General features: G+C 41.6%; 1 protein-coding gene across 1 annotated transcript in view; it reads right to left on the bottom strand.

The window, feature by feature from the left end:
* Window positions 1-205: 205 nt before the first annotated feature.
* The window catches only part of KCNK10 (potassium two pore domain channel subfamily K member 10), a 74,072-nt gene continuing 46,435 nt past the window's right edge, over window positions 206-27,842 (bottom strand). The window contains exons 5-7 of the mRNA XM_075712774.1: window positions 6,264-6,450; window positions 2,827-2,969; window positions 206-829 (exon numbers count right to left, since the gene is read on the bottom strand). Coding sequence (XP_075568889.1) covers window positions 206-829; window positions 2,827-2,969; window positions 6,264-6,450 — 954 coding nt within the window. The remainder of the gene's footprint in view (window positions 830-2,826; window positions 2,970-6,263; window positions 6,451-27,842) is intronic.

Here is a 27,842-nt window from a genome sequence, read left to right on the forward strand (position 1 = left end):
ATGTGTGTAGCTTTCTGTTGCCATTCTGCAGTGCTGTGTTCCTGATTTGTTTTGGCAGAGCAAGCTTGAGTCTTTATGGCACAGTGAAATATTCTTCGATGCTATATAATTCAGACTGAATAAGGAGTCTGTATAAGGCACGTGTCTCAATATATATATGTATATAAAAACACTAATGTTAATTCAAGTCAAGCATCTTTTACATTTAATTTCTGTCTTCAAGTAACGCTTTGTTTTCATGTTCCCTTTCTTTGGTTTCATTGGGGATCACTCCATTCTCCAGGTCTGAGTGCTGCTGGATGCAGTTGGTCAGGACTGCAGTGCTAGAAGAGTTCTCAGAATTACACATCTTCTCCGTCTCCTCTTCCTTTTTTTCTTCGTCCAAGGAGTAGTTTCGGAAGGTCTCGTAAATTTTACGCACATCCTCGGGGATGGTCTTTTTGAGGTCTTTGTTTTTCCTTTTGGTCATCTTAGCAGATGATCCAAACTTGTTAATGATGTTGTCCTCGGATGCCCCCTGCCCGTGCTTGTTGAACTGATCTGACCCTTTAAGGCGCAGGTTGTTAGGCCTATTGTTGATGCTTTCCTGAGATGAGGCCTTGAAGCGTCCTGTTTCCAAGGCAGTAAAGACAGAGCGCTTCTCTGGAGAGAGCATGTCTAAGGAGTGGGCTCGCTGGTCCAGGCCCAGGCGCCTGCGCTCCATGCTGCGGATGGTGGCTGCCCGCTGAAGCTTGTCATGGATCTCCACGCTGAGCCGCCTCCGTGTCTCTCTGAACTCAGCCGTCACATTCGCTTTCCACTCTGCTGCATGGGCTTTTATTTCTCCAACCTTTACAACAAGAAGACACATGAATTAAAAAAATGAAAAAGCAAAATGAAATGACAGGCTTTCCTATAGAACAGCAGCAAAAGCACTTTCTTCTCTGGCATAAAATCGGAGGCAGGTCCCAACTCCAGAGCATCCATCTGGACCCAAACTTCAACAGCAAAGTGGTTATACTGGGCAAGCTCTAAACACACCAACTAGTGACTAGCTAATGGCTTATGTGGCATATAACTTGTCTGCCTGTTTCACATTTTGCCACCCAACAGGTTTTATAGCTGTGTTACATGATGGGAGGTGTTCATGCTAATCCCTCCTTGGTTAAGAACCAGATTCCTGACTTATAATGTCAGTGGTAGATGGTCAAGAGTGGGAAAAATTAATCACATATACCAATATGCTTCAGAACAGCACAACAACCAGTGTAGCAATATAGTAATGTATTTTCCCATATTGCTCATGGATGGAGCTGTTCAGTCCCACTGAAGGTTCTGTTCAGTGCCACAGAGGCACAGAGAAATTAACGTTGGAAATACCTATTAGATAATTTCAAGTGGACCTCTGTGATCCAGTCTAGGGTTCATTGTCAGGGACAAATGTAGCTGTCTTTAATGGAGGTCTCCATTACGTAACTGTCCAAATACCACCCTCTCAAGCCAGATTGGGGAGTTTTCAACACATACTCTTGTGTAGGCACCATGAGCATGTCCATAAATGTCTCACTGCTTTGCTCTGTTTTACTCCTTTGCAGCTGAGAGCAGAATAATGGCTAAGAATAAAGCACCTACATGGCTCCTGTATTGAATAAATATTTCTTCCGAAATGAGAAAAAAGAACATAAATGACTGAGCAGTATCTCAGTCAACACAGGCCTTCTCCAAAGTTCAGGTAAAGGAGAATAGATTCTGGAGTACAAACTCAGTAGCCAGAACTCAGTTTCTGCATTTAGTGATCCACAAGGAAGTCATCTTCGGTTTCTCAGGCCAGATGAGCAGGTGTCCATTTAGACCTGTATTGCTTGTGGCAGCAGGCATCTCACATCCACCATGAGAGATCAGATTCCCACCTATAGGTGCCTACTGATGATCAACCTGACAGCCAAACTCTCTGTGAAGCCCCCTTTATTAATGGAGATCCACAGGGGATGCACCAGGACTCAGGTAGCACAGATGACTTCATAAATGATAAACAGCACTACCCCTCTGCCAAACTTTTGTCTATGCCTGCTCTTTGGCTAACCCTGCCAAGCTAGCTTTGCTAGTAATGCAGGAGATTGCCTTAAAAATTGAAATTATATTATTAACGTCCTCCACAATAGGGTGTAGCTCTAGAGTCATGTCAATTGTCTTCTTTTTTTCCACCCTTATTTGAGTGAAGCATCAGCAATACTGTCTTTGAATCATGGAGGACATGTTCTGAGTGAATTTAATCATGTTGTCCCTGATGCTGACTACTCAGTTTCTTCAATTTTTAATAATATGGTATTCATATTTATGGTAAGATATGGTAAGGGCCCTGAATCTAAACCTTTATTCAGAACCATAATCCCTGGCATAGGGAAAAGTGAGAAAAAACGATGTAAAACCCTGGTTTAAAGGCAGATTCTTGTTTCATAATGAAGAGAGCCAACTAAAGTCTTCAAATCCCATGCATCTCCAATTTTTAAAGAGAGAACACTGAATTTTTTATCACAATTTTGTTGCTAGTTTCAGAGTGAAGGCTGGCCTCTCCTATTCCATAGTTGCAATCCTACTGATGTGCTCTGTGTATTTGGTAGTATCGATAGAGGTGTAACAACCTAGGTTGCTTCATTTGCTTTTATTCCTCCCTTTGTGAAGGAGCAAAAGATCAGAGCTAACTGGACACCAAAGGCAGCCAGTGGAGTAAACCATGGGGAATATTGAGCATTGGTCATGCAGAGGAGCATCCTTCTTTAGACAAGCAGGAATCAGATGCTTAAGCTCTTATAAAATGACAAACCACTGAGCAATTACTAGTCATACCTCTTCTTTTGTCTTCTTGGACAGGACTCTTAACCAGTCTCCAATCATACTCAGGACAGCAGCAAAATAAGCAAGGCCAACAAGGATCCAGAACCACACCAAGGGTTTATACCACTCCCGGTAATGGATGTCAGCATTTCCTCCTGAAATAAGCATATACTTATGCTTAGAAATCATGAGGTGCCAAAATTATGACAAAATACCTGCAATTCTGAGAAATTCCTGAAAGTATTTCTTGACTCTTGCCAACACCACTGTAGTTCTAATAATAGACAAGAGGCCTGTCAGATGGGAGGAACACAGTCTGTTCTTAATTTGAGACTTCTTCAAATCCTCTATTGTTCTGCTGCTACGTGACCTGACAGACCACCTAGTAAACACTTTTCTTTATATTGTTCATTCCTGCTTTGATAGTACTTGCAACAGCATGAACGCATTTCCAAGAAAAAAAATTTAATACAGCTAGTCTTCCTTATTCTGGAGCCTGGTAGTTAAGAAACTTTACAGTTCAACCCCCTCAGGTTATAGAGTTTCCAGATTTGGGGGGGGGGGGGTTAACTACAGGATTGATACACCTATGTGCAGGAGAAAGAAAAGTAGCTTTGTCTTCCTCTCCAAATCAGGATATCTGACAGGAAGCCAAACATGCATCAGCCCTCATAATAAGAATATATTGTCTGCTTGGGTATCAGTTATAGAGGTGCATTCTCTGGCCAGTGACTTGAGACGAGATATGGATCAAATGAAGCAACAAATAACCTATATGGTCTTCATGCAAGTCTCAAGGTGAGCTGGTAAAACAGGTATGCAAGACATTTGGCAAATCTAATGGACTATGAAGAGCCTAAAATAAGTGCAGTAGCAGCCAGGCAGCAGCTAGAATTAACACAGAATAGAATCATAGAATGCTTTGGGTTGGAAGAGACCTTGAGAGATCATCGAGCCCAACCCCCCTGCAGTAAGCAGGGATTGAACCTGTGAACTTGGCGTTATTAGCACCATGTTCTAACCAACAGAGCTAACCCGGCTGGTCATAGAATTAACTTTTTGAAAATAAAGTAACCACAACCTCACTTTTGAGATTCCCAGTCCTATCACAGTGCTATGTGCACTGCAAGAATGAGAGCCAGCAAGAGGAAGGCACAGCCCTGAGCTGAAAAGAGTGGCAAAGAGTCTGCACAGCCCCATGGGCCCAGCCATATCGCCCAGTGCAGATGAACAAACACCACCTTGGTGGCAGCTGTGTAAATCTCTACCTGAAGACCAAGCCTACCAGGGGACTCGGGCAGAGGATTGCATATTTTCTGGACTCCAGCCTTGGTTAGACAAGAGCTAGACACCAATCTGTACCTCTGTATGACTACAGAGAGATTTGGGGATTTTCCCCCATTAAAATCACCAGACAACACAGTTCAGCATTTCCCCCTGAGCTTTTTGCAATCTGAGACATTCCTACAACTCTTTAATTTTATCCAGACTCAGTATGAGTATACACACGGTGTTCGAACATCCCCATGGAAGGTCAGACATTTGAGAACTGGCAGGGACCCAAATGTTGGTTTTGATGTTAATGTCTCCCCATAGACTGCATGAATCACTCTCTTTTTTCCAGTCTTTAAGAGTGTGAAACAATGGGAGGTGGGGGCTGCTGTTGCCATGGTACAACGAGGCTCTGCTGATCGTACATGTCCCTGAGGAAGCTGGCTATGAAACAGATTGTCTAGGTCTATCTCGGGGAGTAATCAGGCAACTGAGGAAGTATGAGACCACTTTTTTCAGCCTATCAGATATTCTGTTTTTTTCAGGCTCCATCCGCAATTGTACCTCCAACAGTAGTACAAAAACTTTCCCAGTTTGCCAAGAGGTGGGACATGTTCTAGGTGGAATAAATCAGCACAGATCCACTGATGCTGTTTTACCCAATACGATGTAGTATTTTTGATTTGATGTCGAAGAGACAGAGACACTGAGAGATTAAAGTGACAGAAAATAAAAATGACAGAGAATCTGTCTCAAAACCAGCAATAAACCCCAAATCTCCTGGTGATCACCTGCCTTAAACTCTTACCATGAGATCACCTCTGAACTTTTCTCATTCAGGGTCCTCCGTTTGATTTTTGAAAAATCCTGGTTATTAGTAGCCACCCAGCTGTGGATTATATTCTCCTAATCATGTTGGATATAGAACACTTTAATTTAATAGTCAGAGCTTTTTTACTATTATATTATTAAAGAAAACAATACCAAAGTGTGATATGCCTAAGAAAAATATTGTGAATTATTTTTTATTTCACACTGTGATACCACAAAGACAGAATATCAGTGAGCTTCTCTTCACATTTAAGTGGTTAAAATGGACCAAGCTCATACAATCACTTCTGTATCTGAATGATCATAAAACACTTCTTTTTCATATCTGGGGCTCTCTTTTTTCAGTGACTTTTTTCCTCAGTAATTCATGTCTTCTATACCACTATGTCAGAAAAAAAAAGGATTAGAGTCTTCTTTACAGAAAGACTTGTCTGCAGCTCTTCAGCAAAGAAAATTTTATATATCCCTGTAGTTTTATTTGATGTTTTTAAGTCATTCATATTTCATTGATTTAAAGGAAGTAACAAAACAGTAGTATAATATGGCTGTTTGTAACACAGGCATCTTAATGCCTTTAATTAGGACCACTAACAGGAATGAGGAGTAGAGGTCATGCACTAATGGGAGAAAAAATTCCACTTATTTTAACCACCTTTTCATTAACAAAGCAGTTGTGTGAAAAAAAAGAATCTCTCATGTCTCCAGCCAGCAATCTTAACTCCCTCTTTGGAAATTGATAAGCATGGATATTTATAGTTCCTGCTAGTACTGTATTAATCTTGGAGAGTATCCTCCTAGCACTGAGATGCATACCCTACTAGTCCTTCTCTTCCTACATGACTTTTCCTTAACAGGGCAACTGCACTGTCAAAATTTCTGCCAAGGTTAGAGAACAAAATGCAGTTTCTGAAATGCTGCAGCTCCTGTAGTAGCAGCCTACTACTGCATCTGACCAGAGATTTCTCCAGCCCTATGGCTCGGCCCTACTTTGTAAAAGCTTCATCCATTCATCATTTTGGCTACTTGCTTCTGCAGTCAGCCTCAGATTGAGCCCTAATGGACTAATACAAATCTTGAATTCAATGGGAAAGTCATTTGACTTGTGCATAATTCATTACACAATAAAGGATAATCGGGACTTCCCAGGCTCCTGTTATCTACACTGCTGAAAGCTTGCAATATGCAGATGGCAAGGCAACCTGGTATTGCACAGTGACTCCAACAGAAACACCTGGCATCATTTCACTGGAATATAACACATTGTGAAAAGCCTCCTCTCTATACCAGAAAACAAATTCTAAGGGCCAAGGCCCTCGTGCACAGCACCTAGGCTCGAAGCTGCTCACCTGCTACAAAGTCACCGAAGCCAACAGTAGTCAGAGTGACAACCACGAAGTAGATGGACTCCAAGGCTGTCCATCCCTCAATGTGTTTGAAGATAACTGCAGGAATGGTCACAAACACAATGCAGCCTGCCAGGATGAAGAGGATGGTAGAGATCACCCGGATCTTTGTTTGACTCACTTGCTTTTTCTAGAAAAAGGAAATAACAAAAGAAAGAAAATGGTTTTGAGTGGATTTCTGGAACTGTATACCTTGTGAATGGCAGACTGATCATGCTGGTGTCACCTGGTATGTCTCTTTCTGCCTTTTGTGAGCTTATTAGGTGGAATACAGCCCTCCCTCCCCATTAGTGAGAGCCCTGCCCTGGCAATAATGAACCTCTATGTCTGGCCCCAGAAAATTGTGATTCTCATTTTCCATGCACTAGGCAGTTACTAACCTACCAGAAACACAGCCTGGAAAACAGTCCTGAGCTTCAGAAAGGCTCCAGTACACTCCAGTTCAGGTTCAATGTGTAAGAAAAAGTGTACATTCACACCCCCACACATGTATATGTACACCCACATTGCCTCACCAGCACGAAGCATTCAACAAGCAAGACCAAGACTAAAAACGACAAAAACTCTTCTTGTCCTCTAAAAACCTGAGATTTTATGTAGAAATAATTAATGCTTTGGGTTTTCTAGACTCAGGATTTCCAGCTGTCATTCACAAATATGAAGGTTAAATCTCCTTTTCAAAAATAGGTAGCTATATTATGAGTTTACTCCAGAAATAAAGAAATTATGTCAAATACCAAACAACCTGAGATAAAATTACCTATGTAAACCCACCCTGGAAAGCTCTTGAACAAAGAGTATGTGTGTTACTGGCTGCTATAAACTGAATACAAATATGAGCAGCATAATTGCAACATTTTACACTCCTAGTTCATATAAACTCTCAATTTATTTAATATAAACTTAGATTTTCTTTCCAGTAATATAGATGCAAGCCTGAATTAAGACAACTGACTCTGGCAGGTTTATTTCAGATTTTCTCTACTGTAAATAAACTCAAAATTCAATAGAGTTTCACAGAAAACCTGGAAATTACTAGAAATCTTATGGCGGATTAATTACAGTGGCAGTGTAAATTCTGTATTTATCTTGGAAAAGAAGTGTGGAAGTCACTGTAAGTCACATATTTCCAAATCAGTTTTCCAAATCAAGCATCTCCCTTATCCCAGAATGAGATTTCATTTCAGATTAGGACATTGCCTAGACAGGAAATACGGTCTCAGAAGTTATCTTTATAATATACAGAAGGGATATTGCCTGAACTGGTTAATATCTAACCAGCTTGTGAGCAGTACTGCTGCTTCCACTAAAGCATGAACATTTCTTTTAGAGGTGCAATGTCAGACCCTCATTAGGCACTCATCTGATCTGCGATGCTCTGCATTTAGAACCCAGGTAGCAGCATAAATATGCCATGTTTCATAAATACTTTTAGTATTTTAGTATTTTAGTATTAGTACTTTTAGTTCTGAAACTGTTTGAGAAGATCTCTACATTTAATATTTTTCTTTTTGTGTGTGCACATTTTCTGTGTCTGGCTGAACAGAAACAGTTAAATAGGATTAGTAATATAATGCCATAAATAAGATTAATCAAACATAAGACATGGAAAAAACTGCCACTAAAGTACCAAGGAGAAAAACAACACAAGAATATAAAACCTGACTTGACTTCTTATTTCCTCTTTTTCTGGAGAGTTATTTTGACCAATTTGCTAAAATACTAAAGGATGATCTAGACTTTAAGATGTATGGATACACCTTCACAATGGCAGGATTTCAGAATTACTGTATGCGTGGTGAAGGGAAAGCAACTCATCACATGGATGTCATGTGGTGTCTTGGATTGGCACACTTGCTTTTTGTTGTGGAGGATGAGGATTTAACCGAGTTGTTTATTGGCCCCTAGTTTGGCCAAGGTGACTTGTTCACTTATACTAAATGCTTCAGTTTCCTGATACGTAAAAATGAAATGGCAGACACCTTGTTACAGTGGAAGTTAGGAGGCACATGCAGTGCTGTATAGTAATGGGAATCCTTGGACAAAAAGTATTTTGGAGCTGCCAAGCACTACTAGTAAAGCAAAGTTATGCATAGTAATCCTTCCTCCAGTCCCCATATAGCAACATTAAAATGCACTTCAATGTGTGTCAGGATTGTCTTGTCTCATGGTAGGAACAGGAGCAGAAAGAATGGCCTGCAAATCAGTACCAAATGTTCAGGACACCACTTGTTCTTGAGTGATACACTCAGCCAAAGGTGGTTGGTGTTTTCAAGTAAAAATGGTAACGACGTTAATGAGAGGATCTGCAGAAAGGCCTGACTCATGCTTATTGTGCACCTCAGTCACTCACACAAAAGCTGAGCAGCTGAGGGTCTGTTTTTTTCTTACTCTTCCACTGTTACAAATGAAGTCAGAAAGCAACAGTGAATCACGCACAACATTTTTAGAGCTCCTGAAAAGAGCACAAAAGCAAGACTGAGAAGTAGAATTACTTAATGGACAATAACACATGAAATTCAGGATACCAGTGAAAGGGGGGGTCTTATTACAGTTAGACATGCATTCAGAGGACATTCACAGTAGAGTACAACTGCTATAGATCAAAAAAATGCTAAGGCATGAATGTCATTATTCATGGAATATGTACATTGCAGTAATCACACATTACAAAAAGATTGGTTTGCCTGGGTTTTTTTTGCAGATGGAGCTGGCCTTGCTATTTTACTAAAAAGAACATAATTTTGTGCTGTCCAGGTTCTCAGGAATAAGGAAATGCAGCCTTTGCACTCCAGTTTTGGCACAGTCGTATCAAGATGAGACTAGATTAGCCTAAGTCACTGCAGTATTACACTGTAATAACTCATTATTAAAAGAAAGATATATATATATAACATTATATATATATAAAAAATACTAAAGGTTGAGAAATCTGAAAAGGTTCATACAAACTCCTCTTTTAAATAGTATTTGCAATCTGGAGCCAAACATTGGCAAATAGCTGAGCAACTCCAGCCACGCTTACACATCCTCTGAGCCCATTTTGTGGCATAAATACAGAATTTTCTATAGGTGTCAAAATGAAACGGTAAGAGAGGCCTTTCTCTGGGAAAAGTAGTTCATCTCATAGCACTTTAAGTAAAATGAAAACACTTTTAAAAGAGATGTTTTCTATTTTTTTCTTTTTTTTTAGTTTTGTTTTACCAAGTTCTCTCCACATTGATGAAACAGATAGTTTGTAAGATATTCATCAAATATAAATAAATTAGTGCCTGCTAACAAGAGAGACTTCAATTTAAATCCACCTAGAGCTAATCTGGAAAAGATTAAAGGAGGGATCTAAGAAGAAAAGAACAGAATGTTTTCTGTAATATAACCACCTACTGAGGGGGTCACTTCCATTTACTAATGAAGGCGCTGATTTTACTCTCAAGGTGGCTAAGTGCTAAACAGGCAACATCACTGGTATCATCTTGCTCATGTTAATTCAAACAACCTACTGTAAACCTGCTCTAGTGCCAAGAGGGGTGAGGACAGACATTCTCATGAAAACACCCTTATCAGTGGAATTTAGTTCTTATCCATCTCTTCCATCAATAATTGTGACCTCGCTTTTTTCTTATTTTCTATTACATAGAGGGGTCTTATCAGTTTTGGTCTTATGCAATAATTTCAGGGGTTAAAAGAAATCCCTATTTTTTCCTTTTTTTTCCTTTTTTCTTTTCTCTCTCTTTCTCTGGTCTCTGGTCAGACCAAAGCTGATGAACTGGATTCTTTTACAGCTCCTGCCCTTTTCAGGTGAATTAACTCAGGCACTATTTTTCTGACCTGACTGTTGACAACAAAAAGACTAAACAAGGTTCTTAAGCTTTCAAACTGAAACCACGGGGATGATACATATTCCATTGCAAAGGGAGTAGGAGACATTAAGTATGGGATCAAAAGATGCTACAGCCGTTTATCAGACTAGACTAAATGCTAAATATATAGAACATATATATTTCCATGAACAGCATATTTCAAATATGCTTATTCCAAGATTTTGTAGTGTCACCTCCCATGTCACAGAAACTCCCCCGATATTCAGTACTACTCAACCAAAAATAGCACTGGAACATTTGCTGCTTCACAGTGAGCTCAGATGGTTCCTCCATCTTCCAAACATTTTCTTTTCTGAATTCCTGACAAATACCCCCAAGACTCCAGGCAAGTTGTTTACCTGTTTAGCTAGATGACCAATGTCATATTTTTAGTACTTGTATAATGTGTCTGCATGGAACATGCTGTCCTCATCTTTCCACAAGGCTCTGCATTTTGGAGCACTCCTCCAAAGAAAACACATTTCTTAAACATTTCTTTTCTTTTAACTTTATGCCCTCTCCCATGCTGCCAACTATTCTTGGAACAGATTGTCTGTGCCGTGCACTAATTAAAGAGCTTGTCTTTTAAATCACTTTCTCCAGATCAAATATTTCAACAAGAGGAAAGCCAGGTTTTGTACACAAAGCACAAAACAGAATATCACATATATGGGTTCTATTTTTTTCTTTGCCACAAACATTAGGTATGTCCTTAGTTAAAATTTTTTTGCTAGGCTAGTATAGGCTCGCAGATAGTCATATCACACTGCTTGCCTTTCAGCTCAGTGAAAAGCAAGCCAGCCCTGGTCCAGGACCTGGCACATACCTCAGTAAGGTGCAATGCCCATCTCAATGGGCTGTATGGAAAGACTGGCACAGCACTGGGCTCATAGAGCTCCTTAGTGATCAGTGGTATGGTTGCATCAACCTCACTGCTGCCTACATCTGCACTGTGGAATAGACAACCCTACCCGAGGGGATGCAATACTGGACCTGATGGTCACCAACGCAAGTGAGCTCATCGGTGATGTCAAGACTGGAGGCAGCCTGGGCTGCAGTGATCATGTGTTGGTAGAGTTCATGCTCCTGAGGGTCATAGGAAAAGCGAGGAGTACAGTCAGGACCCTAAATTTTAGAAAAGCAGACTTGCAGCTCCTCAAGGAGTTAGTCAGAAGGACCCCTGGGAAACAGTTCTCAGGTACAAGGGAACAGAACAGAACTGGCAGATCTTTAAGGACACCTTACATAGAGCACAAGAGATCTTAGTCTCCAAGTGTAAGAAATCAGGCAAGGAAGGGAAGAGACCAGCATGGCTGAATCGAGACCTGCTGGTCACACTAAAGAGTAAGAGGGAACTGCACAGGCAGCGGAAGCAGGGACAGGTGCCCTGGGAAGAGTACAGGGAAACTGCCCAGTTGTGTAGGGAGGGGGTCAGGAAGGCCAAGGCGCAGCTGGAGCTGAATTTGGCAAGGGATGTGAAGAATAACAAGAAGGGCTTCTACAGGTATGTCAGCCAGAAAAGGAAGGTTAAAGAAAGCATACTCCACCCCGACAAACAAGAATGGTGACCTAGTATCAACAGACAAGGAGAAAGCAGAGGTACTCAACAACTTTTTGCCTCATTCTCACCGGCAACCTCTCTCCTCACCCCTCAATGGACCACAAGATGGGGACCAGGGGGTAAAGCCCCTCCCACTGTAAGGGAAGATCAGGTTCGAGACCACCTGAGGAACCTGAATGTACACAAGTCTATGGGACCTGATGAGATGCATCCCAGAGTCCTGAGGGAAATGGCTGATGTAGTTGCCAAGCCACTCTCCATAATATTTGAAAAGTCATGGCAGTCAGTGAAGTCCCTGCTGACTGGAAAAAGGGGAATGTTGCGCCCATTTTTAAAAAGGGAAGAAAGGAGGACCCTGGGAACTACCGACCTGTCAGCCTCACCTCTGTGCCTGGGAAGATCATGGAGCAGATCCTCCTAGAAGCTATACTCAAGCACATGGAGGACAGGGAGGTGATTCGAGACAGCCAGCAAGGATTCACCAAGGGCAAGTCCTGCCTGACCAACCTAGTGGCTTTCTATGAAGGAGTGACTGCATCAGTGGACAAGGGAAAAGCAATGGATGTCATCTACTTGGATTTCTGTAAAGCCTTCAACACAGTCCCCCACAGCATCCTTCTCTCTAAATTGGGAAGATATGGATTTGATGGGTGGACAGTTCACTGGATAAGGAATTGGCTGGATGGTCTCATCCAGAGGATAGCAGTCAACAGCTCAATGTCCAAATGGAGACCGGTGACAAGTGGAGTCCCTCAGGGGTCCGTACTGGGACTGGTGCTGTTTAACATCATCATCAATGACAGAGATAGTGGGATTGAGTGCACCCTCAGCAAGTTTCCAGATGACACCAAGCTGAGTGGTGCAGTTGACACACCAGAAAGATGAGATGTCATCCAAAGGGACCTGGACAAGCTGGAGAGGTGGGCCTGTGTGAACCTCATGAGGTTCAACAAGGCCAAGTGCAAGGTCCTGCACCTGGGACGGGGCAACCCCCGATATCAATACAGGCTGGGGGATGAAGGGATTGAGAGCAGCCCTGTGGAGAAGGACTTAGAATCATTTAGGTTGGAAAAGACCTTTAAGATCATCCAGTCCAAACATTAACCTAACACTACCAAGTCCACTACTAAACCAATTAAGGGGAGAGTAGTAATTTCATGTTTCCTGGCTTGGTGGCTGCATTATTTTTTAATGAAAGTAAAAACTAGGAATCATTAAGGTTGGAAAGGATCTCTAAGATCATCAGTCCAATCATCAACCCAACACCACCATGCCCACTAAACCATGTCCCAAAGTGCCACGTCTACCCATTTTTTGAACACTTCCAGGGATGGTGACTCCACCGCCTCTCTGGGCAGCCTATTCCAATGCTTGACTACCCTTTCCGTGAAGAAATTTTTCCTAATGTACGATCTAAACCTCCCCTGGTGCAGCTTGAGCCCATTTCCTCTCATCCTATCACTTGTTACTTGGGAGAAGAGACCAACACCCACCTCACTACAACCTCCTTTCAGGTAGCTGTAGAGAGCGATAAGGTCTCCCCTCAGCCTCCTCTTCTCCAGACTAAACAACCCCAGTTCCCTCAGCCGCTCCTCATAAGGCCTGTGCTCCAGACCCTTCACCAGCTTCGTTGCCCTTCTCCGGACACGCTCCAGCAACTCAATGTCCTTGTACTGAGGTGCCCAAAACTGAACACCGTATTTGAGCTGTGGCCTCACCAGTGCCAAGTTCAGGGGGACGATCACTTCCCTGCTTCTGGTGGCCACACTGTTCCTGATACAAGCCACGATGCTGTTGGCCTTCTTGGTGATCTGGGCATACTGCTGGCTCATGTTCAGCCAGCTGTCAACCAACACCCCCAGTACTTGGGGGTACTGGTGGATGAAAAGCTGGACATGAGCCAGCAATGTGCACTTGCACCCAGAAAGCCAACCGTATCCTGGGCTGCATCAAAAGAAGCGTGGCCAGCAGGTCGAGGGAGGTGATTCTGCCCCTCTGCTCTGCTCTGGTGAGACCCCACCTGGAGTACTGCGTCCAGCTCTGGGGCCCTCAGCACAAGAAGGTCATGGACCTGTTGGAGCGGGTCCAGAAGAGGGCCACAAAAATGATCCAAGGGCTGGAGCACCTCTCTTATGAGGACAGGCTGAGAGAGTTGGGGTTGTTCAGCCTGGAGAAGAGAAGGCTGCAGGGAGACCTTAATGCGGCCTTTCAGTACTTAAAGGGGGCCTGTAGGAAGGATGAGGAGAATCTTTTTAGCAAGGCCTGTTGTGACAGGACAAGGAATAATGGTTTTAAACTAAAGAAGAATAGATTTAGACTAGACATAAGGAAGAAATTTTTACAATGAGGGTGGTGAAGCACTGGAACAGGTTGCCCAGAGAGGCAGTGGAGGCTCCATCCCTGGCAACATTCAAGGCCAGGTTGGACGGGGCTCTGAGCACCCTGATCTGGTTAAAGCTGTCCCTGGCCCCTGCAGGGGGCTTGGGCTAGATGACCTCTAAAGGTCCCTTCCAACCCAAAGCATTCTATGATTCTAGAATTCTATGATTCTAAATTGTCCTAGCTCCTTCACATTCAAAATGAGACTGAAACTACATGTATTTTAAATATCACTGGTGTAGAGATAGCGTCTAAGAACAAGATAACAATCTTTTGTTCTTCTGTGTTTTCTGAATACAGCTGATTCCAGCCAGCACCAACGAACCCACTGCAGGACGCTGCTGAGCCCCTCAGACAAGATTGTGGCACCTCTGTTAAAGTGCGTTTAAGAAAGGTCGGAAATGCTGGACAGGCAGAGGAAGAGGGAATAGAGGATGGAATGCGGGAATAACAAGGTCAGGGGAGTGGGAGGTGTTCCATGACAGAGCAGGTACTTCCCTGGAGGGACTGCAGCCTGTGGAGGACCAGTGAAGGACCAGAGGAAAAGGGTTGAGAAAGAAGGAGCAGCAGAGAGAAACCTCTGTGTCCTGACTGCAATTCCTGTGCCACTCGCTGCTGCACTGGACAAACTGAGTGTGAGCTGCAGCAATAACATGGGCAGAGGAGAGGTATCTGGAGTGAAGTGAGGGGAGGAAAGGCATTTTGAATTTTTATCTTTTTTTTGTTTCTAACCACCCAACTCAGTAATTAAATAGTTATGCAAATTGGCAATAAATTAAGTTAAATTCTACAAGTCAAGTCTGTTTTGCCCGTGACAGTACTTGGTAAGTGGTTTCGCTGTCTTTATTTTGACCCACAAGTTTTCTCACTCTTGTTTTTCCTATTTTCTCCACATCCCACTGCAGGGAGGGGAGCGAGCAAGCAGCTGTGTGGGTGCTTGTTGCCAGCCAGGGCCTACTCACCACATCAATGAAGAAGGCAACACCCTTTGAAAGCATAGCAGCAGAATTCTAAATAATATATTTTAAAAGATATACAACATTTCAGACACCTCCATGGGTTAAGAACAGTGGTTTGAACCATTCCACTAGAGACAGGCTTCCCCCACTGCCTAACCAGCTCTCTGTGCCCCAGTGTTATTTTAATTCTCATGTTTTATAATGAATGCTGCTATTGCTGCATAAGAAAATGTAGAATCCATCCCCTATTTCTTAACTGTAGTAAGTACCACAGGGGAGACAGACAGAAAAAGCTGTAAGCACCCACATTTGTTACTAAGCTTGGGAGAGACAATCCTGAACACATACAGGGCACAGGTCAGAGCAAAGAAGGATTTTTTTTTTATATTGCTGTTTTTCCCCATGAAACCACGCTTCTGCAGAGTGTTTGCCTAGACCCAGATGGAATATGCAGCAAGCTTCTCACAGAGCAGCAGCTTTCTCTAATATTATTTTTTTAAATCTCTAGGCATGGATGTTGCTGCAGTCATAATGTGAGTACTGGTACCATGTTATGAAAATACAGAAACACTGGCTTGGAAATTTTCTAGGCTTGATATACCTCTTTCCAATCTTCTTCCTCTCTAGAAAGTATACATAGGGCTTTCTGATATGCACCAACTAATTTTTGCATGTTGCTTATTATGCTACTGAAGAAACAAAAATAACAGGAACGAGCCCAAACCTCTGTTCTGGCTGAGCTGTATTCAGCCCAAGAAAAAAAAAAAAGTTGAATAAGAGGGATCCATGTATACATACGCTTTTCTCAGACATTGGAGCAGACAAAGGACAACAGAGGTTCATGGCACAGACTTAAGCAATTTCAAAGGATGCTTGCAGAGGCCAAATTTGGAATGTATTGTTCCTTCCTTCCCTCCTTCAACTCCCTTCTGAGTTACACCTATATTGCCCTCTCCAGGGAGTGCAAGAATGGGTTAATAATGGTTGTTCCACATCAATTCCCTGTAACTGAATGGATTTTACCTTGCCATTCCTGGTAACCCTGATTTTGATCAGTGTTGAGTCAGTGCTTTCATCTTGTTCATCAGTGCAATTCAGGGGAAAAAATAAAATGCAGTTACAATGGTGCAAAGAAAAGTACCACATAGCAGCAAGGCTAGATTTATGAGTATATGCTCAGCATCTAATTAAGAAATGCACTGAGACAGAGAAAGACAATTAGTGTAGCTAGATCAATGAGAGATCTAGTTATCTGTTGCATGACATGGCCACTTTCAAAGACTTAGCAAGAGAAAGAAAATTGAATCTCATGTTAGAAATATCTCCTCTTAGCAGGGTGGGGAAATTCAATATTCCTTTTTTTAGCTCTGTTTGGGCTTTCATTTTTTTATTCTGTTATTTTTTTGTTTTGTTTTCTTGCTCTACGGTGGAATAAAGGATCCAGATTCCTTCATACTGTTGAGTTTTCAGAACATTTCCCTAGTGATTAGGAATGCAACAACATCAGCATTCATAAGGCTAGAGAAGATACTTTGTTGGACTAGATATTGAAAGGTTAAACAGTGACCTTTTGAAACAGGGAGTTGATCTTCAGGCTAGACTTCTTGTATCTGTTTCTAGACTGCAGGTTTCAGTTTCCGCTTAGTTTGGAATAACTGGCTAAACAGCCTCCCCTTGCCCTTCTCAGGTACAATAGCATACATCATTCTCTGCAAGAAATTCTTGCAGAAGCCTCCAAAGCACATTTTATATTTACCATGAGATTTCTTATAGGTATTAACACTATAAAGATTGCAATATTGCAGTCTTTCTAGAGACAAGCAGTATTTGTGACAAGCCAAGTAACCAAAGAGCGTTCTCTCAGGTAACTAGCCCACAAGGAGTGAATTTTACTCCAGGTGGGATACAGATCCCAGAAAAGCAGAAGGAGAGTAAAAGGAGGAAGACAGCAGCTCTCCCTGGGCAAAAATGCAGAAAGAGTGGAAAATGTCTCATGCCTAGAAGTGTCCCTCCATGCCACAACTCTCCCCCTGCTCCTCCCAGCCTTCTCCAACATTTTCCAGGAGCTGCCACTGCTTACCTGCAAAGGTAAAAGGAGGGCAGGAAGGACCTTCAAAAGGCAAGGTCTGGCATAGGGTAAAGGGTGCATCAAATACTTTGTCCCACGGCTCACAACAGTTCTTATTACCACAATGACATGTGTATGTGCCAAGGGAAAATATGAACATGTAAATTACATTAGAGTGGTTAATACAACAGCTTGACAGTCCTGAAAGGTGAAGGTTGAATACATAGAGCAACATAACCCTAAATTCACCACCTCCATCCAGCCTGTTCATAACCTTGAAGTAGCATCTCTTAAGTGAAAAAGTAGTACAGTCCTCATGTCTGCGATGAGGCACCATGTACAGGTACCCTCATTAAGTACTTTCTATTTAATGCCTTTCAAGATCCATCACCCTCCGCACACTCAGTCTCTGACGCTTCCCCCAAGGTTGCCCACAGGAGTTTTGGAGGATATTCTGAAGAACACTAACTGGAATGGCTCTATGTATTTGTAGGGGGAGGGGGTGGGGGTCAACAATCACTGAATTATGAGTGATTTTGTGTTGCAGTTGCATTTCTGTCTTGCTTTTCCTTTACTCCCTATATTGCAAACTTAAACAATTTTGAGATTAGGATTTTCTTTAGGATATTGTCCTGGTTTTGGCTGAGATAGAGTTAATTTTCTTCATAGTAGCTGGTATAGTGCTGTGTTTTGGATTTGTGCTGAAAACTGTTGATCATACAGGGAGGTTTTCATTACTGCTGAGCAGTGCTTACACAGAGTCAAGTCCTTTTCCTGCTTCTCACACCACCCCACCAGCGAGTAGGCTGGGGGTGCACACGAAGCTGGGAGGGGACACAGCCAGGACAGCTGACCCCAATTGACCAAAGGGATATTCCATACCATATGATGTCATAAACTCGGGAAAACCTGGCTGGGGGTCTGCTGCTCAGGGGTCTGCTGCTTGGGAACTAGCTGGGATCAGTCAGCAGGTGGTGAGAAATTGCATTGTTGATCACTTGTTTTGTATATTCTTTTGTCATTATTATTATTTTCCCTTTCTTCTCTGTCCTATTAAATTGTCTTTATCTCAACCCATGTGTTTTACCTTTGGTTTTTTTTTCATTTTCTCCCCCATCCCACTGCAGGGGGGAGTGAGTGAATGGCTATGTGGTGTTCAGCTGCCTGCCAGGTTAAACCACGACAGATATAAATCAGGTTTTCAGAGATGGCAACACCTGCATCAAAACTCTGGCACATAGGATTTGGTATTTCAGCACTGCACTGTCAGTAACACAGAAATGTTTCCACAGCAATATGACCAAAACTTAAGGTAGTAACAAAAGGAGGATATTCACTATTAATGTTTAGGAAAGAGTACTTTTCAGGCTGATGGTTGAAAAGTTCACATGTTCTTTGTCATTAATCAGCAGCTTCCACTGGAGTATCTTATTTTTTAAGCATCATACAGAGTATCTAGGAAGCCTTAGCTGCTCAGTAAACTTCTAATCATGCTTTCAGATCCTGTTTGTCTTGTGTTTCATGACAGACAATTGCTTGAGACTCACGGGCTTTATTTCCAGTGCACTGCACTGCAATTAAAAGTTATGTGACTAATACTAATTTTAGCAGGAAGCAGGCAGGTATAGTTTTACCCTTTAGAATAGTAGTTCCAGAACATTTCAAACCATAAAGAAGGACTGTTTAACTCACTTCCTTAGTAAGAAAATTGGGATTCAGGCTCTGCGTGGAAATACAACTCCTTGCCACTGCTTATACTGAGACCATTCTGAATACTAACCTGTTTTCAAACCAAATGAGAGATGGCAAAGATTGGGCTTTGATGTAGAGAAAGAAATAGTGCCCATCTTTTTTCACCATAGAAAACAGAAAAGAAACAGAGTGAACAATAGCTGGCAAAAGGACAGATCATATTCCAGAGATAATCCCTGATGTACATAAAAAGTAGCCTGAGTACATTCAAATTAATAGTGGAAGAAAACACCTTCCTGAAAACTTACTTCATCATTACTCTCTTGTTTTTATGTTCTTCTTTAAGGATGATAAATCATCATGCATAGATCTATCCATCACCCATAGAAGGGTTTGGAAACCCTTCTACTCAGTGTCAATTGCCAAATACTCTCTTACCTTGCACTTAAATCAGTTTTTTTAGCCACTAATTGCCTATTAAACCTGTCTTTGGTTTATTAATTAATTCTGTGTAAACATTCAAACAGGTGCTAAAATATTAGGCACCCTACAAAAAAAAGCTAAACTAGATGAAGAAAAACCCTGAAGATAACAGAGGATCTTGGGTTCATATACTACAATAGCTGCAGTCTATCCACAATCAGAAAGCAATGTAATGAAAATTGCTTCTCAAATGAAAAATAAACTATTACAATTTACTGTAATAGAGACAGATACCTGAACATTGATAAATAAAGCCTTTGTATTAATCATGGATTCCAGACTAGTTTTTGTACAATATTCTGGTTTTAGGAGCTGTAAAACATAACGAGCACTGCAGTTCAGTGACAAGTCTGACTCCAGTAAGAAGAATTATTGATGGTTTGAACCTCTAATAATTTTAAATAATGCAGAAAAAAATAATGAAAAGATATTAAAAGGCCTCACATAAGCAGGCAAAACACTACAAGATTTTCTCTGAAGTGCCCTGTAGTCAACAGCTACACTGTGCAGTGCCTAACACTCACAGAAAGAGTTGTTATAGTAATACCAGTGATATTACTTTTGGGGGTGGACTTCAGTGCTTATCAGGTTTCAGTTTTGGTGCACTGGAGCTGACTTGAGATTTCCAGATAACGCTATGCTCTGGATTTAAGCGAGTTTTAAAGTCTGGTTTTACAATAGCCTTTCCTTCTCTGTTTATACTATCATCTTTTTAGGGAGACTGATTTGATTCTAAAATTGGAGCAATTACTATGTCTTCCTGGTGTTGGCATGTCCCCCTTTCTTAGACCTGCTGCCTTCTCTTTCTAGCAACCCCAGGAATGCCCTTTCAACTATCATCAGGCTCAACAGCTCCTGGGGCTCTCTTTAGAGGTAGACTCACTTCAAGACCTTCATGATCCTCTCTTTGAAATTGCATCAGGCTGATGCTATAATTCTCACAAGCCCTTACAGGCGTAACAGACTTTGTTGGTAAAACCAAAATGTTTAAAAGACCTTTCAGAGATGTCAAGATCTGAATGTAACTGTTCAGGTTAATATTAACCCTTAAATTATATGCCAATTTGCAAGAGGTTATTGACAGTGAGCCCACGTAAGCTTTGGACTCAAAACTTCTACTCAGCAACAAAGACCAGTGCATAAGAACAAATCAGTAAAATATTTGCTGCACTTAAGTTACTTTCCCTGAAGCAGATTACCTGTAAGCATCACTAGTTGAATTAAATACCCAGTTAGAGGAAAGAAAACACCAAAAGCCGGGATCCATAGATTTTGTCATTAATTTTTTAGTACTAGCATACTATCTCAGCGCTGTGCAGAAAAGATACTTTCCTGCAGCTCAAATATAATGGAGGGGGAAAGTGATCCAAAGAGTAAATCCAACATATTCAAGACTATACCACAAGCCAGTAGTTGAACCTAAAGTAGAATTCAGTGACAAATTTGGCTCTGGTGGATGAAGAGTCACTACATGTAATGAAGTCACAGCCTGTACCATTTTGTTTAGTTCACCCATCGGATTATCATTTGTCTGTAGCTTCTATTGGCACTGGAGCATGAGGACTACTAAAGCAGGTGATGATCAAAAGCAAAAATAAAACTTCCTGCTATCTTTCCATCACCATAATTAAAGCACTGATAAGAAACATAAAAAAAGATGTGGCATGCAGTATCTCAAGGAGAAAAGTATTTCAGAGACATTCAGAAATTCACCACTTCTGCCTTTCATCCTCCAGTTCAACTTTGTAGGAGTCTGCAGTCACACTTTGCCATTGCTAAGCATACTGCAGAGAAGTGTCCAGATGGCCCTGGGTCTGGACTGCTTTACATCCAAGAAAAGCAATTAGAACAATTTAGAAAAATGCCTAAGAAGGGCATTGAAGGAGTCCAGGCAGGAAGGAGCAGAGAGAGGAATACGTTTGTAGAGTACCGAGAGACTAACAGTCCTCTTTGTAACAGGTATGTTACTGATTAACTAGAGGAGAATGCACCCAGAGTTTTCCAATCTGGAGCATGCATCTTGACAATGAAGTCCTGGATTTCAGGAGTGCTCATGCATTTTGACTTAAACAGTTGTCACACAATATTTTTTGAAAGGATTGAAACATGCATCCTCACCGCATCTTATTGTTTTCTGCATAGTGAAACTCCTTTTCAAGAGGATGGAGGGAGGAGTGCACCCATCAGAATTGGTTCACAACCCACTCCAGTGTGGTGGGAGATACACTGTTTGAATTTCCATATGCTTAAAAAGTCATTGTGCTGGAGTCTTATTTTCCTGAGGAGACCATATCGGCCTTAAATTGCTAGAGACAAATGATTCCGAAGAGCCTAACATCTCAGTATTGACTGTGTTTTTAAAGACAGTTATTTTTGGTCTCAATAAAGTTTGATGAGGAAGACAAGTGGAAATAAAAAGAGGCAGAGCACTTGCAGACTCTGGTGCATCCATGCTCAGTATGCTAGCTACTGTATATTGCTCTTCCAATCTGCTCTTTCTGCCATACTCTTTGTATAGAGCCTATGCAGTTGCTGTAATTTCTGGATTCTTGCAGTACCTGCATTCCTTAATTTCACTTTTATCATCACCTAATTTACAAAAAGCATGTCTTCAGATTTAAAACAGAGGAACTGAAAATGAAATTAAAATACTCACCAGATTCATAAGGTACTATGAATGTATTCCAGGCAAGCACTAGAGTGTATCTAGATTTTTTATTACTCTTATGTTGTAAAGCCCATTTTTAGCCAAGTATGCTTTATGAGGATTATGAAGGATAACACATTGCCTGCAGATCTTTTCTGATAGTGTTGGGCTATGCATGTATCCATAAACTTCATGTTAATGAACTGAAAGATTCAGATCTGGGTCTAGGTTTTGGTTTAAATCACCCCTAAACTTCAGGATGCTCAGACTTGAAATGTACATTCAGGTGCATACCTACTTGAAATAAACACCACATTAAGTATCTACATACATAAACCAATCCTTTGTTGACCTACAGGCAGGCACCCCTATTTTAACCTTCCTCAGGGAACTGTGACTCTTAGATGGACCTTTAAGGTGTTACAGGCAAAAGAACAGGTAGTGAGCTGAGACTGTTCACATACATTTGTTCTGGGTTTGTGAATCAGTGCTCTAAAACACTTCTTTTTATCTGTACAAGCTATCACCACACAGATTATCTTTTTCCTGAGCAAGTTATTCTGCGTGGGGAGCAAAACAGAAGCAGATTCAAAGAAGCAAAATCCCAACTAGTGAGATACGCAAAGAATCACAGAAATCAAATTAAAAATGTCTGCATACTCTATGCTCTGCATAATGTTTCTCTCCAAGGCTACATCACCTTTGGTCTTTCTGTAACAAGGTGATCTTTTGTACGAGGAAAGCATTTGCATCATTTCTTCTTCAGTTTTGCTGCAGGTATGTTACCAAGTTCATATGAAACACTACTTTTGCTGGTGAAGTGGGAATTCTGGGAATTATGAGGGAAAACTTCCTCTGACATAGAATCATAGAATCATTTAGATTGGTGTCCTGGTTTCGGCTGGGATAGAGTTAATTTTCTTCCTAGTAGCAGGCATAGTGCTGTGTTTTGGATTTAGTAGGAGAAGAATGTTGATAACACGCTGATGTTTTAGTTGTTGCTGAGTACTGCTTATGCTAGTCAAGGACTTTTTCAGCTTCCCATGCTCTGCCAGGTACACAAGAAACTGGGAGGGGGCACAGCCAGAATAGTCGATCCAAACTGACCAAAGGGCTATTCCATACCATATGATATCATACTCAGTATATAAACTGGGGGGGTTGGCCTGGGAGCAGCAATCACTGCTCGGGAACTGGCTGGGCATCGGTCAGCAGGTGGTGAGCAATTGCATTGTGCATCACTTGCTTTGTATATTATTATTATTATTATTATTATTATTATTATTATTATTATTATTAACATTATTATATTATTATCATTAGCTTGGTGTTTTGGTGTTATCTGCAAACTTACTGAGGGTGCGCTCGATCCTCTCATCCAGAGCATTGATAAAGATATTAAACAGAACTGGCCCCAATACTGAACCCTGGGGAACACCACTTGTGACCAGCCACCAACTGGATTTAACTCTTTGGGCTCGGCCAGCCAGCCAGTTTTTACCCAGCGAAGAGTATACCCATCCAAGCCAGGGGCAGCCAGTTTCTCCAGGAGAATGCTGTGGGAAATGGTATCAAAGCTTTACTAAAGTCTGGGTAGACAACATCCACAGCCTTTCCCACATCCACTAAGTGGGTCATCTTGTCATAGAAGGAGATCAGGGTAGTGAAGCAGGACCTGCCTTTCATAAACCCTTGCTGACTGGGCCTGATCGCCTGGTTGTCCTGTACATGCTGTGTGATGGCACAGATGATCTGCTCCATAACCTTCCCTGGCACCAAGGTCAGTCTGACAGGCCTGTAGTTCCCCAGATCCTCCTTCCAGCCCTTCTTGTAGATGAGGGTCACATTTGCTAACCTCCAGTCAACTGGGACCTCCCCATTTCTCCAGGACTGCTGATAAAGGATTGAAAGTGGCTTGGTGAGCACTTCCGCCAGTTCCCTCAGTACCCTTGGGTGGATCCCATCTGGCCCCACAGACTTACGTGTGTCTCAGTGGTATAGCAGGTCACTAACCATTTCTTGTTGGATTATGGGGGCTTCATTCCATTCCCCATCCCTGTCTTCCAGCTCAGGGGGCTGGGTACCCAGAGAACAACTGGCCTGACTATTGAAGGACTGAGGCAAAGAAGGCATTAAGTACCTCAGCCTTTTCCTCATCTTTTGTCACTGTGTTTCCCCTCACATCCAATAAAGGATGGACATTGTCCTTAGCCCTCCTTTTGTTGCTAATATATTCATAGAAACATTTTGTATTGTCTTTTACAGCAGTAGCCATCTTGAGTTTTAGTTGGACTTTGGCCCTTCTAATTTTCTCCCTTCACAACCTCATGACATCCTTGTAGTCATCCTGAGTGAGCAGCTGTTTGCTTCTACTTTCCCATTCTTCTAGCAGTATCTTCACATCAGCTTCACTTACTTTCTGTCATCCCTAACCACGTTTTCCAACCTCTCAGCCTCACTTTGTCTTAAGTTCCCTTCTGGCTTCTTGCCTCCAAAACTCTATGCTTCACCACCGACTTGCCATTTGTTACTATTGCATCCTTTTCTCTGCCTATACCTTTTCCTGTCTATTTAAAAACACTGTTTACAAAACATTGTTTCCACAGAGCCTTAGTACACTGAGGCTGTTCCTGGTTGTCTTCTATGGTATCAAAGAGCTAATAACCAATAACAGAATGTAATTAAATCTACTCTCTTTACTGCAACAATCAGAAATTCTTACTAGATTATGGAAGTGTAGGATTCCTTTCTGGTGACTGATTTTTTACATTTCTCAGACGGTTTTTTTTGGTGAAAATGACCCAGGAAATTGTGAGGCTAAGCTTTGAACACTGAAATGTCAGCTTATAAATCTTGTATCATTTTGGAATAATACTGTATATGTGCACCAGTAGGTTGAATTTCACACTCCGTCCTGACAGCTCTGTCAAGAGACAGGATGCCAGCAGATGGCAGATTGATCATTGCACTGGACCGTTCCCCTGTGGAAGTTCTTGAGTGAATTAAAAAAAAAAATATTGTAGCTTTTTTCCTTATAGAAAATCACAATAAATAACACTATATTAAAAAAGAAAAGATAGGGTGTTAATATCCTCTGGGGTTTTAGCAGCTGATGTAATAACATACATGTGCTGGCTAGTAATGGAATGCAATAAAAGAAAATAAAAGAGATTGTGTTGATTTTGGTATATTTTGATTAGATAACAGGAAGTGGAGAGGAAACTTTTCCATCAGTCTTCCATTGACTTAATCTGCTCAGAAATGCAGGTGTCAAGCCATATATTCAGAACTACAAATAGGATCTTACTAGCTAACGTGTCACTTAGGTTATAATATATTTATCTGTTAACCATGTCCCAAATTTTGAATTCAGTAACAAGAGTGCAAAACAGAATAATTTCACTGGTTTGCCTAAGCAGCTATCTGGATTTGAATTTCTGGCTTTGGGAACAATCTCATCTGGAAGTTTGATTCAGCTGTCAAAAATGAGAAGAATCAATGCTGATATGGGGCTGGAAGAAAAAGCACAGGGTCAGGGCTGCCTGGCTATGGCATTACCCTAGGGAAGAAGAGGTGAAGGTGGTACTTCAAGGAAACCTCAATGAACAGCAAACTTTGCTGAGAACTCACTCACCAGTCCCGCACAGGTACAATGCTACAGGTTTGATGCGAGTCAAGGGAAAGAAGAGGAGCAGAGAGAGCAAGGGGAGAGATAATAGAGCAAATGGATGGACAGAGGGGAGACAAAGAGAAAAGACAGTATTTTTAAGTGTTCCTCCTCTGCACAGTTACTCTCTTGTACAGTTTCTTTCCCAGGATCTGTTTTCCATTCATTTTCAGATAAGGAGTTTGTAAAGACAATTCCTGTCACTTGTATAGTAACAAAAGAGATCAGAGAAGCCAAAAATCTCTAAAAAGAAGTTGAATCTCTAAGAGAAAGAGTAGCTAAGGTAGATCTGATGTATTAGAAAGGCAAACAACAAAGTTTAGGAAAGGTAGAGCTTTGACAGTTGCTAAAAGAAAGCTTTCCACCAGCTCAGTGGGACTTCTCTTACTCCTGCCCCAGCCCCAGCCCCATCTTCCAAGAACTACTTTTCCTAGGACTGTTTCAAGTTTAAGGTAATGCCTACTGCTGTCTTTCAGAAAAAGAAAAAAAAAGGTGTATATCATTTTCATAACACTTACATTTCTCTTAAATGTAGAGCAAACCATTTCTCAAGAGATCAATGGGCAAACAGGTTCTCCAAGCTGAAAACCTGAAAGACAGGTAGCAGATGTGTCTGTTCTGACAAGTCCCTGGTTCAGTGAAGTGTGAGTTGTTTACAGAGGCATTGTGTTTCTGCACAAAATAGCATATTTTCTTGAGACATGAGCTTTAGGGGTGCAGCCTTGCCACCATGCATGTCTCTGGCTGCTCGCTCACATCCCTGTATCGCAATTCACACCCTACCAGCTGTGTTGCCAGACCTGTCCTCAGTGTCATGCTGTAAACCAGAGGAGTGAAAGCAGTAACCAAGTCCAGGAACTGCTCACAGTGGCTTCACCTCAGAAGCCAGAAAATCCTGGAGTGCTCTCAGAAGCATGTTGTGCCCAGGCTGCATGCCTGCATCTGTACTGAATTGCAAGATGAGGGAAGATCTGTCAGGTTATGCTCATCTCATCTACTTCCAGTGAGAATCCAACACTCGTTACAAGGTTTGAATAAAGACTATCTGAATTTAGCCTATATTTAACTCATGATAATGACAGCTGCTGCATTCTGTAACTGTGCACTCTGCCTATAGATTGCTTTGCTTTCTATCTTTAGATGCTTGCAGCCTCTGTGTGTACAGAGCAAGCCAAAAGAATGGGGTTTGTTCTGCTCTTTATTATAGAAACAGTCTCAGGCCATTCATAAGACCCCTTACATATATAAGATAACGATACTACCTTTATGGTTTTATGTCACCTTGGAATGCATATTTCATATCTACAGTGTCCGGAAAGCTTTGCCAGGTGAAAATTATTTAAGAATTATCAACTTCTTAATTGGATTTTGAGTGTGTATATGGTTTTCTCAGATGGGATGGAAGAACTATCACTGAACCCAGATATTGAATGCTTGTGACCAGTGCATATAGTGAATCTGGTGACCCTGTACGTATCCATTTTCTGGGGAATCACGCTTGTATGCATGTGAGAACAGACTAGTAGGGTTCTAGGCAGAACCTGGGTTCTGCCTCTGATTATTGAAGATGGGACGTACAAGAATAATCAGTAGCTGAGTAGGTAGGGCTTGCAAGGGGGACCCTTTGTTTTACGTCCCTGACCTGGTTGATGTTTATTTACTTGTACCAAACATGATTACTCCAGTAGGACAGATGGCATAGACTAGCCAATGCATGGTGTTTGGGAAACCTCCTTGTAACCCAGGCAGCGTTATTCTGCCAGTGCCTCCCTTTCCTAAAATGGCACATGAAAAGTTCCTGTTTTTACAAAGCATTATTTTGCAATGAAATACTTCCAGACCTACCTAGTCACAAATGAATAGTTGTTTTCCTGGTTATCTATACACTGAAATAGTGGAAACATCTTAGATTAGAAGATGAGCAGTGGCATGTCCAGCTCCTCTGCTGAAATATTCTGTCAATACTGTGAGAGTAGTGTGTATTTGATAAGAGCAGATCTCATACCCCCTTTATGGAGTTCAAGTTGTTCTTAAAATTCCCACAGAGTGTGTGGGCTGATCACTGCAACAGCTAAATGTGGCATTATTAGGCTCTAATTTGTGCTGCTAATTAATGTAGGTTTGGTGGGGCTTCGCACATCTTGTCAGAGGCAGCAGAAGTGCACTAGAAGAGCTCCTCTGGGAGCAATCCTCCTTTCATCTTTCC

The sequence above is a fragment of the Pelecanus crispus genome, chromosome 6 (assembly GCF_030463565.1).
Source record: "Pelecanus crispus isolate bPelCri1 chromosome 6, bPelCri1.pri, whole genome shotgun sequence".
NCBI lineage: Eukaryota > Metazoa > Chordata > Aves > Pelecaniformes > Pelecanidae > Pelecanus > Pelecanus crispus.